We start from the raw sequence: 14534 nt of genomic DNA, 5'->3' as shown, positions 1-14534 counted from the left end.
CTGGTCTCAGGGACTCTCTAACGTCACCAGAACAGATTCGCCATTTAAGGAGACCTTAGCTGTGAAAAGTGTATAGAATACAACACATTTTATATATCATTGTTTTGTTTGTTTTTGGATCTCTTCATTGTTGTTCACTAGTCATTGACCTGGATTAGTGGATTAGTGTAAGAATTCCATGAAGTCTCCTCTCCCAAATACAACATAAGAAGTAATGTAAGAACATGTTGCTATGTGTATTCAAGTTTAGGGTGGTGCATAGTTGTGTTCAGTGAGTCAATGTATTTTAAAAGAACATAGTCTTCTAGCCCAAAAGATGGAAGTTAGAGAATATTACATATCTTGAACTCATTTTGTGTGTACACACTTGTGGAGACCAGGGTTGATATCTGGTCTTTTTTGTTGTTGTTGTTCTTTGTTTTTTGAGACAGGGTTTCTGTCCTGGAACTCTCTCTGTAGTCCAGGCTGGCCTCACACTTACAGAGAATCCACCTTGCCTCTGCCTTCTGCATACTGGGATTAAAGGCATGTGTCGCCATCTTCCAGCTTGGTATTTCTTTTTTAAATTAATTTTTAAAATTAGTTTAAAAATTTAAACTTTTTAAAAATTAACTTCCTCCTTCCTTCCTTTTTCTATTTGAGATGAGACAGCCTGCTTGAGCTAGACTGGTTGACCTGGCCAGGGAGCCCTAGGGGGTTCTTATCCGCCCCCCGTGTTGTGAAATGCTGTCTCTCCCATGGTTCTGGGGACTGCACTCAGGCCCTCACGCTTGCAGAGACTGACGAGCTTTCTCCCTACCAGGCCCAGATAACTTTAGTTCTTGGATTGAAGAGTTTTAAAACTATATAAGTATTCTAAATTTCTTCTTTAGTGAAACTTAGTCATGGCTTTCAGGTTAGATTAAGTTAAAGATTTAGGTCCTTTCTGGAGAGAACCCGTGGAGGGTGGGTCCATTTAAGAGGCGAGAATTTGTGTGTTGTCTCTTGTAGGACTTGAGGTGAGTCTCATACCATCCCTCCCCTAATTAGTTCCTTAATTTATGCTGAAGTGGAGAGGTCAGTGGAAATCACTACAGCCCCATTTAGCTCTAACTGTTTGAAATTCAGAGGCATCTGTGTCACGTGTGGAACTGGTGAGGCAGAGGTGGGGATCGGAGGCATGCTTGTGAGCATGGGGATGCAGTCATTCATGTTTGATGGGGGGCCTCCCACACACTCTTTTTTGTTTACTTCAAGGGGTTATCAGCAGCAAGACGCCCACGAATTCATGCGCTACCTTTTGGATCACCTACACTTGGAACTTCAGGGTGGCTTCAATGGTGTTTCCCGATCAGCAATTCTACAGGAGAATTCTGCTCTGTCTGCAAATAACAAATGCTGCATGTAAGACTCAGTTTACTTTTGCTCTCAGAACCCTCAGAGATGCCTGCTAGTGTGTGTATGTGCGCGCGTGCATGCTATGTGCTTTTACATTTTCATTTAAGTAAGCATTTATACTTACGTCTTGCTGTGGTTCTCATTATTTTTGGTGAGATTTAATTAGTATTTAAAAGATTTTCAACCAGATAAACTGAATAATGTAAACGTGTAATACTCTTGAGATCAGGGACCCAGATCTGTAATCCTAGAACATTGGATTATGAGAAAGGATAATCATTATGAGTCCAATTCCAGGCTGAGTTAGTAGTTAGGTTCTTTCCCATGCACACACAGTAATGTTAGCTAAAAGCATTTTTTTCTTTAATGAAACTGAGAAATTTGTAAATTCGCAGAACTTTTCTTGTCCCTTACTATTAACAAAACCTTTTGTCTTGTTTCCTTTATATTAACAGCCTGAAACAGAACAGTTATTTTGCTGAGAAGGAAAGTATTATTTCAGTCTGGATTCTAGGCATTTGCATTTTTTTTAAAGAAAGGGCTGTCTACTGTGTAGCCCTAATTAGTCTGAAACTTACAGAGTGTACCTGCTTTCTGAGTCCTGCACTGTGCTCAGCCCTTTTCAGTTGTTTGTACTCTGTTTAGGATTCTTTCTGTGGGAAGATGTCTTATAAATCCCTCTCCTACATAAAGAAAGAAGTGGGGAAGTGGGGGTGACTGGTACTTTCTGGTGGTTGGCGCTCACCCTCAAATCCTGCAACGTCAAAGAAAACAGACTGGGATGAATTGCCAGGTTCCTCCAGGACCCTGAAGTTCCAGTCAGCACACTATAGAAAGGGAAGCTCTAAGATCCAGTTAAGCTGTTTGTTCTTCTAGCACCAAGTTAAAAATAATGTTAAATAAAAAGTTGTATATTACAACATATATATATATATATATATATAATGAAATAGGCTCTATCAAAGATAATTTGTATGAAATGAGAGTGTATGTATCCTCAGTAGCTTAGAAACTCTGGGTCTTCCAGTGGAATTGCATTGTATAGTTCAGAACCAATTTTAGTATTAGTCTATTTAAAGAATAGTAATTGCAAGTTAGAAGAAAAATAATCAACTACTAAAGCTTTCCCTTTCTTTCCTTCAGTCCATGGGAGGAGAGGTTTCAAGACCTAGGGATACTTGCTAAAAGCGCTTCTTGAAGCTGGGAGTGGGTGGTGCTGAGATAGAAATGCCCTGACAGTCGTTAGTGCTAATACAACAGAGCAGAAAGCACCCTGGGAATTATTAATCTTAACACATGCCGGTCAGAAGGCTGAAACTGGATTTCTCCCAGGAAATGATTATGGGCAGTGAGTGTTAATGCACTGCTTTTTAATGAAGCGGTGTCCATTTTATATAAAGGCAACTTTGCATATGTGCATTGATGTGCAAGGGTCAATTGCAGCCCTTCATTTTCCATAGAATTTGTGTGTTCTTTGGTTATGACACAAGTATAAATGGAAATCCTGAAACGGTTTAATGTCCTGTAGTTCCTAATGTCCCTTCAGGCTTTTAAAATCCATTTCTTCTGCATGTAGCAGAGAAGTTGCTTGGGTAGGTTTTTGTCTACATCATGGCAGTAGGTTTACTTGGTGTGGTGCAGAAAGTTCTGTTCAGTGTAAGAGAAACTGGTTGCTATGGGCAAAGTGGTACTTTCTGGGCTCAGAAACAAGTATTTGTAATATTATTATTACTACAGACGGTCTCTGTACAGTCATTGTACTTGCTATGTAGATCAGGTTGGTTTTGAACACTTGGAGACCTGCCTGCCCCTGTCTCATGAGTGCTGGAATTAAAGGTGTGAAGATTGACCCTTGGCCGTTACAGTACTATTAATGAGAACAGACACTGAGCCACCTCAATATCCACTGATGGCGTCTTGGTTAAATAAAGGGCTTAGTGTGGAGAATAACTGCATGGCCTAAGCTGGGTCCTGACCCAGTCTCAGCATCCTGGTCTGCAAAGCAGGAACAGCATTAAACAGGCAGCTCTGAGCGCTCACTTCACTAACAGGTGCTCAGAATGGAGCCCACATTCAGGACACTTGCTACTCCAGGTGCCCTTTCCACCTGAGCCCATGGTGGGTCTGAAACTGGGAAAAAATACCAGCATGGGTAGGTGCTGCCTGATGTTTTGCTGATAAAATAATGGTGAACGCTAGGTATGCAGTTAGGCGTGAATCAGGTGCTCCTCCTGTTGTGCTGTAACCATCACAGCATTAGGTTGCTTAGTTTCTCCTTGTTGATAAGGTGGTGTGTTTTTACTTACACTCTTGTATGAAATTGCTGTGCTGTTTTACAAGGGGGCACTGGTACACAGCACCTTTCCTTGCTGGTGGCGTCCCTCAAGCTGTACTAATGCCTTTACTCCTGAGGCTGAGGATATGCCATCAAGTAGTTTGAAGCATTCTGTATCCTCAGCAAAGCCTTTGGAAAGTGAAAGATTAAAACATAAGGCAGCACTTATGGGTGTATTCTGATGGTGAAGTCATCATTTCATCCCATATACATGAGATTTGTTTGCCCAGTGTTAATGCTTTAAAAATTCAAAGAATGATTTTATGAGCTGTTTTCCATGTGGTGTTTCTTTAGAAATGGAGCCTCAACTGTTGTCACAGCAATATTTGGAGGAATTCTCCAGAATGAGGTCAACTGCCTCATCTGTGGGACAGAGTCAAGGAAGTTTGATCCATTCCTAGGTAAGGGATACTGGCCAGAGTATGTGGTGCCGTGGTTTGGTGGGTTTTTTGATTTTTTTTTTATTTTTTTTAGTAAATCTGTAGTGAAGTCAAATGTCTTTAACAGCTTGAGTTCTCTTCTTTTAAGATCTCTCCTTAGATATTCCAAGTCAATTCAGAAGCAAGCGCTCTAAGAACCAGGAAAGTGGGCCGGTTTGCTCATTACGAGGTAAGGGCATTTTAATGTTGCTTTTCTGTTAGAGCTCACAGTTGCTGCAGCCTTTTATCTGTATGCAGTTCACACCATGTTGTACTTAGAACACATGGTATGTCAGTGAAGGGTAAAATACTTAGGTTTCTCTTACTTTTTATCTTTCTTCCCCCCCCCCCCTTCCTTCTCTGTGTAGCCCCATCTGTTCTGGAACTTGCTCAGTACACTAGGCTGGCCTCAAACTCAACAGGGATTGACCTGCCTTCCAAGTGCTGGATTAAAGGTGTGCACCACCACACCTGGCCACCTCTTTATCTTTTTAATGTTGACTTTTTATAGTCAAATGAAACAGAATTTAGCTTATCCCACACTTATCTACAAACAAAGGGAAGAATACTAGCTCGAGTTTAGTCAGTTACAACAACAGTTTCAAAAACAACGGAAACAATATCTAGGTAAGTCTCAAAGCTGGCTTTTAATGGGCAAGACCATCTACTGTGGGAGATTTTTGAACTAATTTTTTTCTTAATGAGTATCAAGTAATCAAACAAAAAGACCTAGTTGATAATTACGGCGACAAGATCCAGATGGCTATATAGAAGCGCCTTGTATATTGGGTACATAAGGAAACTGCAGCCCTGGCTGGTCTTACAAGGGCTGAGATTGAAGGCCACGTGTCCCCACAGTCAGTAGAAAAAGTGTATTTTGAGGAAGGATGTGTGAGGGGGCAGGAGAACTCTAGAAATGGTCATCAAGAGTCAGAAAGGCAGCAGACGAGGACAAAGCAAACTGTAGCACTTCAGCAGTCCTTGCAGGCCCTCCACTGCAAGGGCAGAGGGTAGGCAGGAAAGTGCCAGCAGCCCCTCTGCAGCAGACCACAGGAGCAACTCACTGCCACCCTAGAATCCAGGCTGCTCAGCAGCCACTGCCAGGCCACCATCCCTCAGAGAGTAGGCAGCAGCTCTTCTGAGTCCCACTTACACCTGCTGGTGCCCAAACCCCAGTGTTATTACTGAAAACAGGAGAAGTTCCAGCCTGAGACCCAGAACACAGCCTGGTATCACTTGAATTTATCATGTAGGAACCAGAGAAGCTCTGACCTTAGTTTTAGGACCTCAGCTAGAAAGCTGTGTAACCCACAGTTGTCCCTCGGATCAGAACAGTAGTCAGCCATGTCCTGGAGTTCCAGAACTGCAGACAAAGCCACACACTCTGGCACCCATGCTTGACCTGTGGGTGAACACTGTACAAGAAAGTGTGCGAGACTTGAAGGGCACTCGGCAGTGAACATGTGTTAAAACTCCGTAAAGAGGGCTTCCAGCGAGCAAAGGGAAGGTGAAAGGTACTCAGAACTTTTCAAGTCTCCAAAGAGACACTAGACTCCCACATGTACTAGAAGCTTAGAACAGCCAAGTTCAGCAGAAAAAAATACCATACCAAAGGTGTGTTCTAGTGAACATGTTAGAAGTACAAAATACTTCTGAAGCCAGCAGGAGAAAGTCACGAAGGGAACACTTCAGCTTTACAGTAGTTCTCACAGCAGAAGCTAATAGACCAAAATGGAGTCAGAATTGTATTCCAACAACAGTATGTTAGCTGAATCATGAAAAACATCATGAACTCACATTTGCATGACAGACAACTACCAAATTAAAAAGAGAAAGATGAAACAAAAAGACAAAAAACAAGCAGAAAACCACCAATGACTGAAGGAAATTTACCTGTCAGTAGTAATTTTAAATGGAAATGGGTCAAGTTAGTCCAGAGACAACATACAAAGTAGATCTAAAAATCTAATTAACTCACAAACATATCACATCACTGTTTTTAAGAATCCATTCAAACACTTGCTCATTCTCCAATCTATCCCCCTCAGTAATTTCTCTAGTTAGAATGTCCCAATTTTCCTGAAGCCATGGTGCTTCACTTAGAGGTTTAAACTGCCACTGCCAATGTAACTTAACTCTTTTTCTAAATGGCTCTTAGTGCTTAAATACCCAGGAAGATGAATTCATGTGTATACTATGAAAGAAACAGAACCAAAAACCCCACAAAGTACAACTACAAAACATGGTTGAAATGGGGACAGCTTTGTAACCTCCTTTATGACGAATATGAACTTTTGCTGACTTTGCAATGTAGCATTTTTCAAGTTCTAACTTCGTTGCCTACAAGTAATACACTTCACTGGTAAAGATGCATGTAGATCTAAAGAAAGAGTTGAAAAAGACATACGTCCTTATATCTTACGGAATAGATTAACAGTTGATTACCTCAGATGAAACCACCAAATATTTAAGGCAAATATTATTTCTAAAGGGAGAATATACTCCAGGATAATGATACTTGGAACCTCAGACTGATGGGAACTCTGAGTGGAGCCATACTCTGAAGCAGATGAGCATTTACAGAATGTTTGCTGCAGCTGCAGAGTACACATTCATGTTCATTCAGCATTCTCTGAGAAAGATCAGGTACTAGGCCAGAAGTACAAGTCTCAGTGTGGTGGCCCATGCCTGTAATCCCAGCAAGGAAAGTCAGGAAACTTTCACATTCACTGAGGCCTGCCTGGGCTATGTGGGTGAGACCCTGTCTCACCAGAGTGAAACTGTAAATTAAGAAAGGAGACTATACAAGGGAAACAACTTACTCTTAAATGACCTTGAAGATAGAGAAAACATCAAAACCAATGACAACACATCAGAAGTAATACTGAGTCTATGCAACAAATACATGCATAAAACGGACAGAATAAAGGTCAAATCAGAAATAAAACTGAAACCACTAAGAATGTGTAAAAGATCAGATGGCTTTTTGAAAGGATAAAAAAAGCTGACAAACCTATAAAGAGATGAACCAAGGAAGTGAAGACCCAAATAAAACCAGAGAATGGATACCATAAAAATACGAAGAAATTATGTGCCATTCTTTCAGATTTTGAAGAGCTATACAAGACATGGGTAAATTCCTGAACACAGAAAACTTACTAAAATTTAGCCAAAAAACAAAGTATAAACAGATCAGTAATGGGCTTGAGACAGTAAATGAAGGTCCACACCTACTTGATTGTCTCCATCTCTATAGACACCACTGCACTGGCCTGGTAGGTCCTATCCTTTACAGGGAAATGGGTGGAACCACAAGATGTCATGTTAAGTGAATAAGCTAGACACAGATACATGATTCCATGTTCCTACTCACACTTGAAAATGAGCACACGCCAACAGTGATGTGTTAGTAAAGAGTGAGGAGCTAGGGGAGGAAAGAAGTGCATCTACCCCAGTGACCACTGACCTGTCCAGTTAGTGTGTGTTAGCTACAGCAAATAGAGACAGAAGAAATTGCGCCTAGCTCTTTCTGTAAGCCGTCACTCGGTATCTAACCTGAGACAGTATAAAGGAGCCGGAATACCAAAGTTTCTGTAATATAAAAAAGCCACGCCATAACCAAGTGGGAGTCATCCTAGGGACGCAAGGACGGATCAGCATACTCAAACCAATAAATGTGATACACAATAGTAACAAAATGAAGGACAATATCCCTGCAGTCATCACAAAAATGTAGAGAAAGCATTTGATAAATTCTCAACACGTTAGAAATGGTCACAGTACCAAAGGCTGAATAGTAATAAAAAGGTCTATGGCTGACATATAAAGACAAGTGGAAGAACTTAAGAAGTTAGTCCATGTTGATACAGCTAACTACTTTTTGACAAAGATGCAAAAAATTTAGAATATAAGAGACAGCCTTTTTGATAATGGCAAAATTGTATCCATATACAGAAGATAACAGAAGAATGAAACTAAAGTCTTCTCACTGAATAAAATTGTCAACTCAAAATGATCACTTCCCCCTTTTAAACCGCTTTCATCAGTTAAATGCACTTTCTAGATGACTAGAGCCATGTTGAATTTTATTACACAGAGACTCTATTCAAGTCCTCTCCTTTCAAATGAATTTGTATTTTATGCCTGGGAGTCTTCTGTCAGTGAAGTCCTTCCCTCGAGTTACCAATCCTATTGTCCTGACACAAATGTGTATTACATTTATGTATGTGTGGAGATCAGAGGACAACTTGGAGGAATTTGTTCTCTCCTCCTGCCATGGGGTTCCTAGCATTCATACTCAGGTGTTATTTCTGGGAGGCTTGCTCTAGGAAGGGTAAAGCTGAAACAGTATGTCTTCCCTGAGGATCACTGGGATAGTAGGAGGGGATCAAGCCGAGGAAGGTTTAAAAGGAGGAAGTTGAGAGGGAGCCTAGATATGTCTAGAAGGTATTGGGATCTTGGAAAAAAAGCATAGTCACGGATGCATAGGCCTCACCACTCAGTGGCCCATCAAATACAGGCCATACCCCTAGGTTCTTTCTAGACTTTGCCCTGTCCAGTTTTTCCAAAGGGGCTCTTACTGGCATTAGAGACCAAGGATGATTCTGACCTTTAACTTTTGAGAATAGTGACGTCATTGCCTTCCCTTGCCCATCTAGATTTCTGCTTGCTACCCATTTTACCAAACTAATCCAGTATTTTAAGAATACAGTCTAAGCTGGGTGGTGGTGGCACACACCTTTAATTCCAGCACTCAGGAGGCATAGGCAGGCGAATCTCTGTGAGATCAAGAGCTAGTTTCCAGGATAGGTTCCAAAGCTACAGAGAAGCCCTGTCTTGAAAAACCAAAAAAAAAAAAAAAAAACACAAACCCAACAACAACAAAAACGAGAAGAAGAATACAGTCTATAATACAGAGACAAGCAAAGAAACTAACACCACAGCCAGGGGTCACAGACAGATCGAGGAAATATCTGGCCTGGTGGTGGCCCACAGCTGCACAGGTATCTACCCCATGGCTCTACCAGATGCTGTGTACACAGACTCTGGCTTCTCCCTACAAGACAGAGTCAATTTCTTGCCCTGAGAATTGGGTATACAGACATTGTATTTTTGCACTAAGTAGCATGTATCTTCTGCAGATTTCTAAGTTGCTAACTCCAGCAGGAGTCCAGAAAGTTCCCTGCACAGGCCCACTGAGCACAGAGGCCTTGCATCTGCTCTTGCAGTATAAAAGCAGCCAGACCACATGCAAACAGAGCCAGGTGGCTGGAATGATCTAGCTTAGGACCATAGTTTACCAACCCCAGATTAAACAATTAAAACCTTTTAATGCCTTATCTAGGGGCTCTGAATGATAGGGATGTAGAGTAGCTTTAAGATCGGAACGTTTGATTTAAATCTGATTCTGTGTGCTTGGGACACACACTGAGAGGAAATAGCTGTTGAAGTGTTGATTTCACTAGGACTCCATCTTTTTTTTTTGTTTTTCGAGACAGGGTTTCTCTGTGGCTTTGGAGCCTGTCCTGGAACTAGCTCTGTAGACCAGACTGGTCTCGAACTCACAGAGATCAGCCTGCCTCTGCCTCCCGAGTGCTGGGATTAAAGGCATGCGCTACCATCGCCTGGCATTAGGACTCCATCTTTATTAGGATTTACAGATGAACTCTGCAAAGTGTAAAGCTAAGTATTTTGAACATGGTCTTTCTTCCCAGCAAAAGTTTCTGGTCTCGAGTTTGTTCCCAGGGATGGCTGATTTTTAAAGTTATATAGCTGAAAACCATGAGCTGGAAACTTGGGTCCTTTTGCTTCAAGTTAGTCTTTCCACACGCTGCACTGCTGCTCTTAAAGTCACCTCATTTTAATACGCTGTCAAAAACACTGATTGCAGATTGTCTCCGAAGCTTCACCGACCTAGAGGAACTTGACGAGACAGAGTTGTATATGTGCCACAAGTGCAAAAAGAAACAAAAGTCCACAAAAAAGTTTTGGATTCAGAAACTTCCCAAGGTCAGTGATGTATTTCACTTAGGGTGCATTTATGGAGAAGATGCCTGGGAGGAGAGTTAGATTATTAGCTGTCAGCAGTTCTGGGCTGGTCTGTGAGGTTTGCAGTCAGAGCTGAAACCTGGTCATTTATAAGGTGCACTCTAAGAGAGCAGTATCGGGGTCAGAAGGAAAACTGGGCATCTGATACACCTGGGCAGTCTGAAAGGCGAGCCCGGGGTCCTCAGTCTGTCCTGATCTGTCACCAGGTGCTGTGCTTGCACTTGAAAAGGTTCCACTGGACAGCGTATTTAAGAAACAAAGTTGATACGTATGTAGAATTCCCGCTGAGAGGCCTGGACATGAAGTGCTACCTACTAGAGGTAAGGCAGCCGGGAGAGAATTCTTCACAGCAGGCACTGGGCTGTCCTTGACAACTGCTGCTAACTCAGCTCCTGGTGTCTTCTGCTTTGTTCTGTAGCCGGAGAATAGTGGCCCGGAGAGTTGCCTGTATGACCTCGCTGCTGTGGTGGTGCACCATGGCTCTGGGTAAGTTGTCAGCTCCGTGGAGGAGTCTTTAGAAGCCACGCAGGATGGCCTCACTGAGTGTCCCTGCACTCCCTAAAAGTGGGTGCGGAATCACTAACTGGATGAAGTGTCCACTGTGGAGCACTCCTGAGAAGAAGCTGTGAGGCATGAAGGCAGAATTGGGAGAAAACTGGCTCCTTATGCTAGTTCAAATTTAAGTAACCATGTCATCTAATTTAAAGATTGATTTTTAGTTTTGTAGAATAAGGTCTTCCCCCCGCCCCCCTCCAAGACAGGGTTTCTCTGTAGCTTTGGAGCCTGCCCTGGAACTAGCTCTTGTAGACCAGGCTGGTCTCAAACTCAGAGATCCGCCTGCCTCTGCCTCCCAAGTGTTGGGATTAAAGGAGTGCACCACAACCACCCAGCATAAGTTTTTTTTTCCCCTTTTCTCTGTGCTGGAAGCTTGGTTTACCTTTCTGATTTCTAATTTGATAAAGAATAGTTACTTTGCCTTCAAACTTGGATCAGTGTATTTGGGCAAGCCATCACCCATATCACAAACCCTTTCCCTCTATGTGTGGACACTCCCCTACTGATCTGTCAGTGGGGACTGGGGAGCCTGAGTCCCACCGCATTCTATAAGCATCCTGTTGCGTCTAAGTTGGTAGGCCTCTCTTAGATATAAGAAAATCAGGTGGATTCTGAATTAGTAGGTAACAGGGACACTTGTAGTGTCTTTACTAATGGAAGTATTTTTGTTCCTGGAATCCCTCTGTGATCCTCTACCCCGGCCTGCACTGCCAGTCTGCAGTCACATGTTTTGTATTTGCCAGTTGTACTTTTGTCCTGTCCTTGTTTTATGGTTGCAGTGTCTTCCTGACACTGTTAGCCTTGGGTTTTGTGTTCTCTGACCTTGTGCAGGGATCCCGGGGTGTGTCTCATGCTTCCCTTTTTGTTCTCATCTCTAGAGCTGTGTCTTTCTCCGTATGTGGGGAAACCAGACTCTGCCAGGGGTCTCTGTGGCAGCTGTCAGTCCTCAGGTGCTCTTCTCACCTGGCAGAGCCCTTTGTGACCGTGTCATAGGGGAGATGTCACAGCACACTGACTTCCCGGTTTTCATCAGGTCTGCATGTTTTCCAGAGCCTTCCATGCACACTTACGAGGCTGTCTGCAGCTCTCGTTTCCACACTGCCGCAGTGCCTTCTGCTGTGCAGTCTAGAAACTCATTTTTGGTCAGTTTTGATGTGCTCTTTGGTTCTCAGCGTCAGTATATTCTTTGTCTGTGGGCTTAGATGGAGGTAAACACAAGAACTCACCTGACCATGTCAAACCAGAGGTCTCCAGGATTCATTCCTTGATTACTGCCCTTATTAACCTCTGATACTGCACGGTTGTAAAGAGCTATTAGTGATTTCTGTAATTTCTTATTATTGAGACTGGGTCTCACTGTGTAGTTTCCTTTATCTGTTGCCTTTTCTTTACAGGGTTGGTTCTGGACATTACACAGCCTATGCAACTCATGAAGGCCGCTGGTTCCATTTCAATGACAGTACTGTGACCATGGCTGACGAGGAGACCGTTGGGAAGGCGAAGGCCTACATTCTCTTCTACGTGGAGCGTCAGGCCAGAGCTGGATCAGACAAACTTTAATACTTCCTCTGACCACAGTTCAATTGTACCGGACAAACATTTCCAATTTTCCATAAATACTTGATCCAAGAGTTAATTTCGTTATGCACTTTCTCAGTTTCCAGTTTGGGGTTTAGTTTGGTCAGTGGTAGTGACTTACTCAATATGGGCACCAACTAATTTTTGTTGTTGTTCTACCAGAAAACCTCAGCAGGCATCTTGATTGGCTGCTTTAGTTGTAATAACTCAAGTTTTCTATGTAGTTTCCAGGACTTAGTTCTGTTTGACTTTTTATATTAACGTTTTCAGTTCTCACCAAGGCACATGTGCTCTGTCCTCACATTCTGGGAGCCACCCCACTTGCTGCCTTTCATAGCAGTCAGGATCGTGTGCGCAGGACCTGTGGCCACGGTCTCACGGTGACTGCTCAGGAATTCCTTCTGACTGTAGGCGGTACCTACTGCCTGTGTCTCTGGGCTGCTGTTTCTCAGCGTTAAATAAACCTGTCCGTTCTTTGCATCCATGATGAAGTCCCAGAATCACTTGATTTCTTGTTTCTGTCCTATTAGTATTTTCTTTGAGCAGACTGGCCAGGAACACTGACTCGGCTTCGTGGTAGAGGTACAATTCCATGAAGCGGTTCTGTTTGCCCAGCAGAGGTGAGGTTGCCGTCCAGAGTGGATAGTCACCTGCCGTCAGGTGCTGCTGTGGCACCTTCCAGACACAAGGGAGTCAGCATTAGCCTGAGGGCAGAGCCAGGTGAAAGGGTTTTTTTGTCTCTGAACAAGAAATAGCTTCTATTCTTGAATTCAGTAGCTTAAAAAAAAATTACTGTTCACAAAAATAGGTAGAAGCACTATTTGGATTCAACCCAAATTGAAATTTGGCCCATTTAAAGAAGGCAGCTAATGGCAAGTGCTGGAGGCCAGTGATTGGATTTGGGGATGGAGGTAATGCAGCCTGCAAGTCAAGAGTATAGAGCTCCAACACAGCTTGTTCCATGGTCCTCTCCGAAAGGGACAAAATGTACTTCATGCAGACTTTTTAGCAATCTTATTTTTCTATTTAGAGAAGAGTTTGGTAGCTTTCCTTGGCTACTGTGAAGCTGATGGAGCACACACAGCCCAGTTCTGCTTTACTGTCAGCCGGATAAATCCTGCATTCCCTCCGAGCAGAAATGACATACTGGATCAGCACTTCAATACAGACCTAACGTGAACCCATCAGGACAATGGCCACATTCCTCAGTCACAGCAGTCATGGTCCCAGTGCCTTTTCTACAGGGCATGGGTTCTCTTGCACAACACTGACAAAAAAGTGGCATTGTGTTTCCGTGAGAAGCCATGGAGCTGTGCTGAGTTCCATGAGGTAGAGGCACGTGCAGTTATCTCTGTCCTGCTGGTTTGACCCACAGATGCAGGTGATACAGCTAAGCCTGACTGAGTCTCATCTGACCTTGAACAAGCTCGTGCAGATCCAGACCCTTCTCCCTAGAAGGGAGACTCTAGACTCTGAACAATGGCATTTGTGTCTTGGCCTCTCAATGGGCCAAGACTCAGGCGGAGCAGCTGCTGTCATCCCAGGTGGAACGCAGTGGCAGATTGGACTGTTTTGTTGGCATACAAGGGGAATGCATCATCTCTGGGAATTTTTGTAGTTTTTTTTTTTTTATTGCTTGATTTTACTTAAGTAACAATGTCTGAGTGGCGCCATGAACTGCACCCATTTGCATTGTGCATCTGAGCATCCATGATGTAAATGTGCCTGTATTTTAAGTCTGTGTAGCCTTATCACACCTGTTAGACAAGCTCATCGTTCTGTGCTGTTTACGGCTTTCCCTGTACCATGCATTCCAGCCTGCATGCAGCTTTCTGCTCAGAGTTTATGCTGAGGCAGGACCTCACACATACCCTGTCCCATCAGCCCCTGGGAACAGGAAACTCCAAGTCCTCCCACTCAGGTGGGGATAGAAACAGTTTGTGGCAACACAAGTCTCTCTCCATGGTGGAGAAACCTATGCTTATCCACTGTATTCTACTCAGTGTGTAGTGACGACAGATGATCAATTAAACCAGTCACATGTGCTGGCCCTGGTTGAGTGTCGTGTGTCTCACCTGTGGAACCTACTCAATGTTATCCCTTAAAGCCAAACTTCCCTTTCTTTGGTTTAATATACATAACCGGTCACCTGTTGTTACCTCCTGGTCCCTTGAGCTCTCTCATGTCCCTCCTACTGCTTGAAGTCCCCTCTTGATCAAGCT

General features: G+C 43.2%; 1 protein-coding gene across 5 annotated transcripts in view; it reads left to right on the top strand.

Annotated features, from left to right (window-relative positions):
• Usp3 (ubiquitin specific peptidase 3) overlaps positions 1-14362 on the top strand; it is a 72977-nt gene extending 58615 nt beyond the window's left edge. For all 5 annotated transcript variants that reach the window (XM_050126116.1, XM_050126137.1, XM_050126147.1 and 2 more), the window contains 7 exons: positions 1237-1383; positions 4007-4113; positions 4241-4321; positions 10022-10140; positions 10386-10499; positions 10598-10665; positions 12129-14362. In XM_050126116.1, coding sequence (XP_049982073.1) covers positions 1237-1383; positions 4007-4113; positions 4241-4321; positions 10022-10140; positions 10386-10499; positions 10598-10665; positions 12129-12294 — 802 coding nt within the window. In that variant the 3' untranslated portion in view covers positions 12295-14362. The remainder of the gene's footprint in view (positions 1-1236; positions 1384-4006; positions 4114-4240; positions 4322-10021; positions 10141-10385; positions 10500-10597; positions 10666-12128) is intronic.
• The last annotated feature ends 172 nt before the right edge of the window (positions 14363-14534 follow it).

Source organism: Alexandromys fortis, unplaced genomic scaffold (assembly GCF_014885135.2).
Source record: "Alexandromys fortis isolate MF-2015 unplaced genomic scaffold, M_Fortis_MF-2015_v1.1 scaffold_22, whole genome shotgun sequence".
Taxonomy (NCBI): Eukaryota; Metazoa; Chordata; class Mammalia; order Rodentia; family Cricetidae; genus Alexandromys; species Alexandromys fortis.
This window is presented reverse-complemented; position numbering and strand designations above follow the sequence as displayed.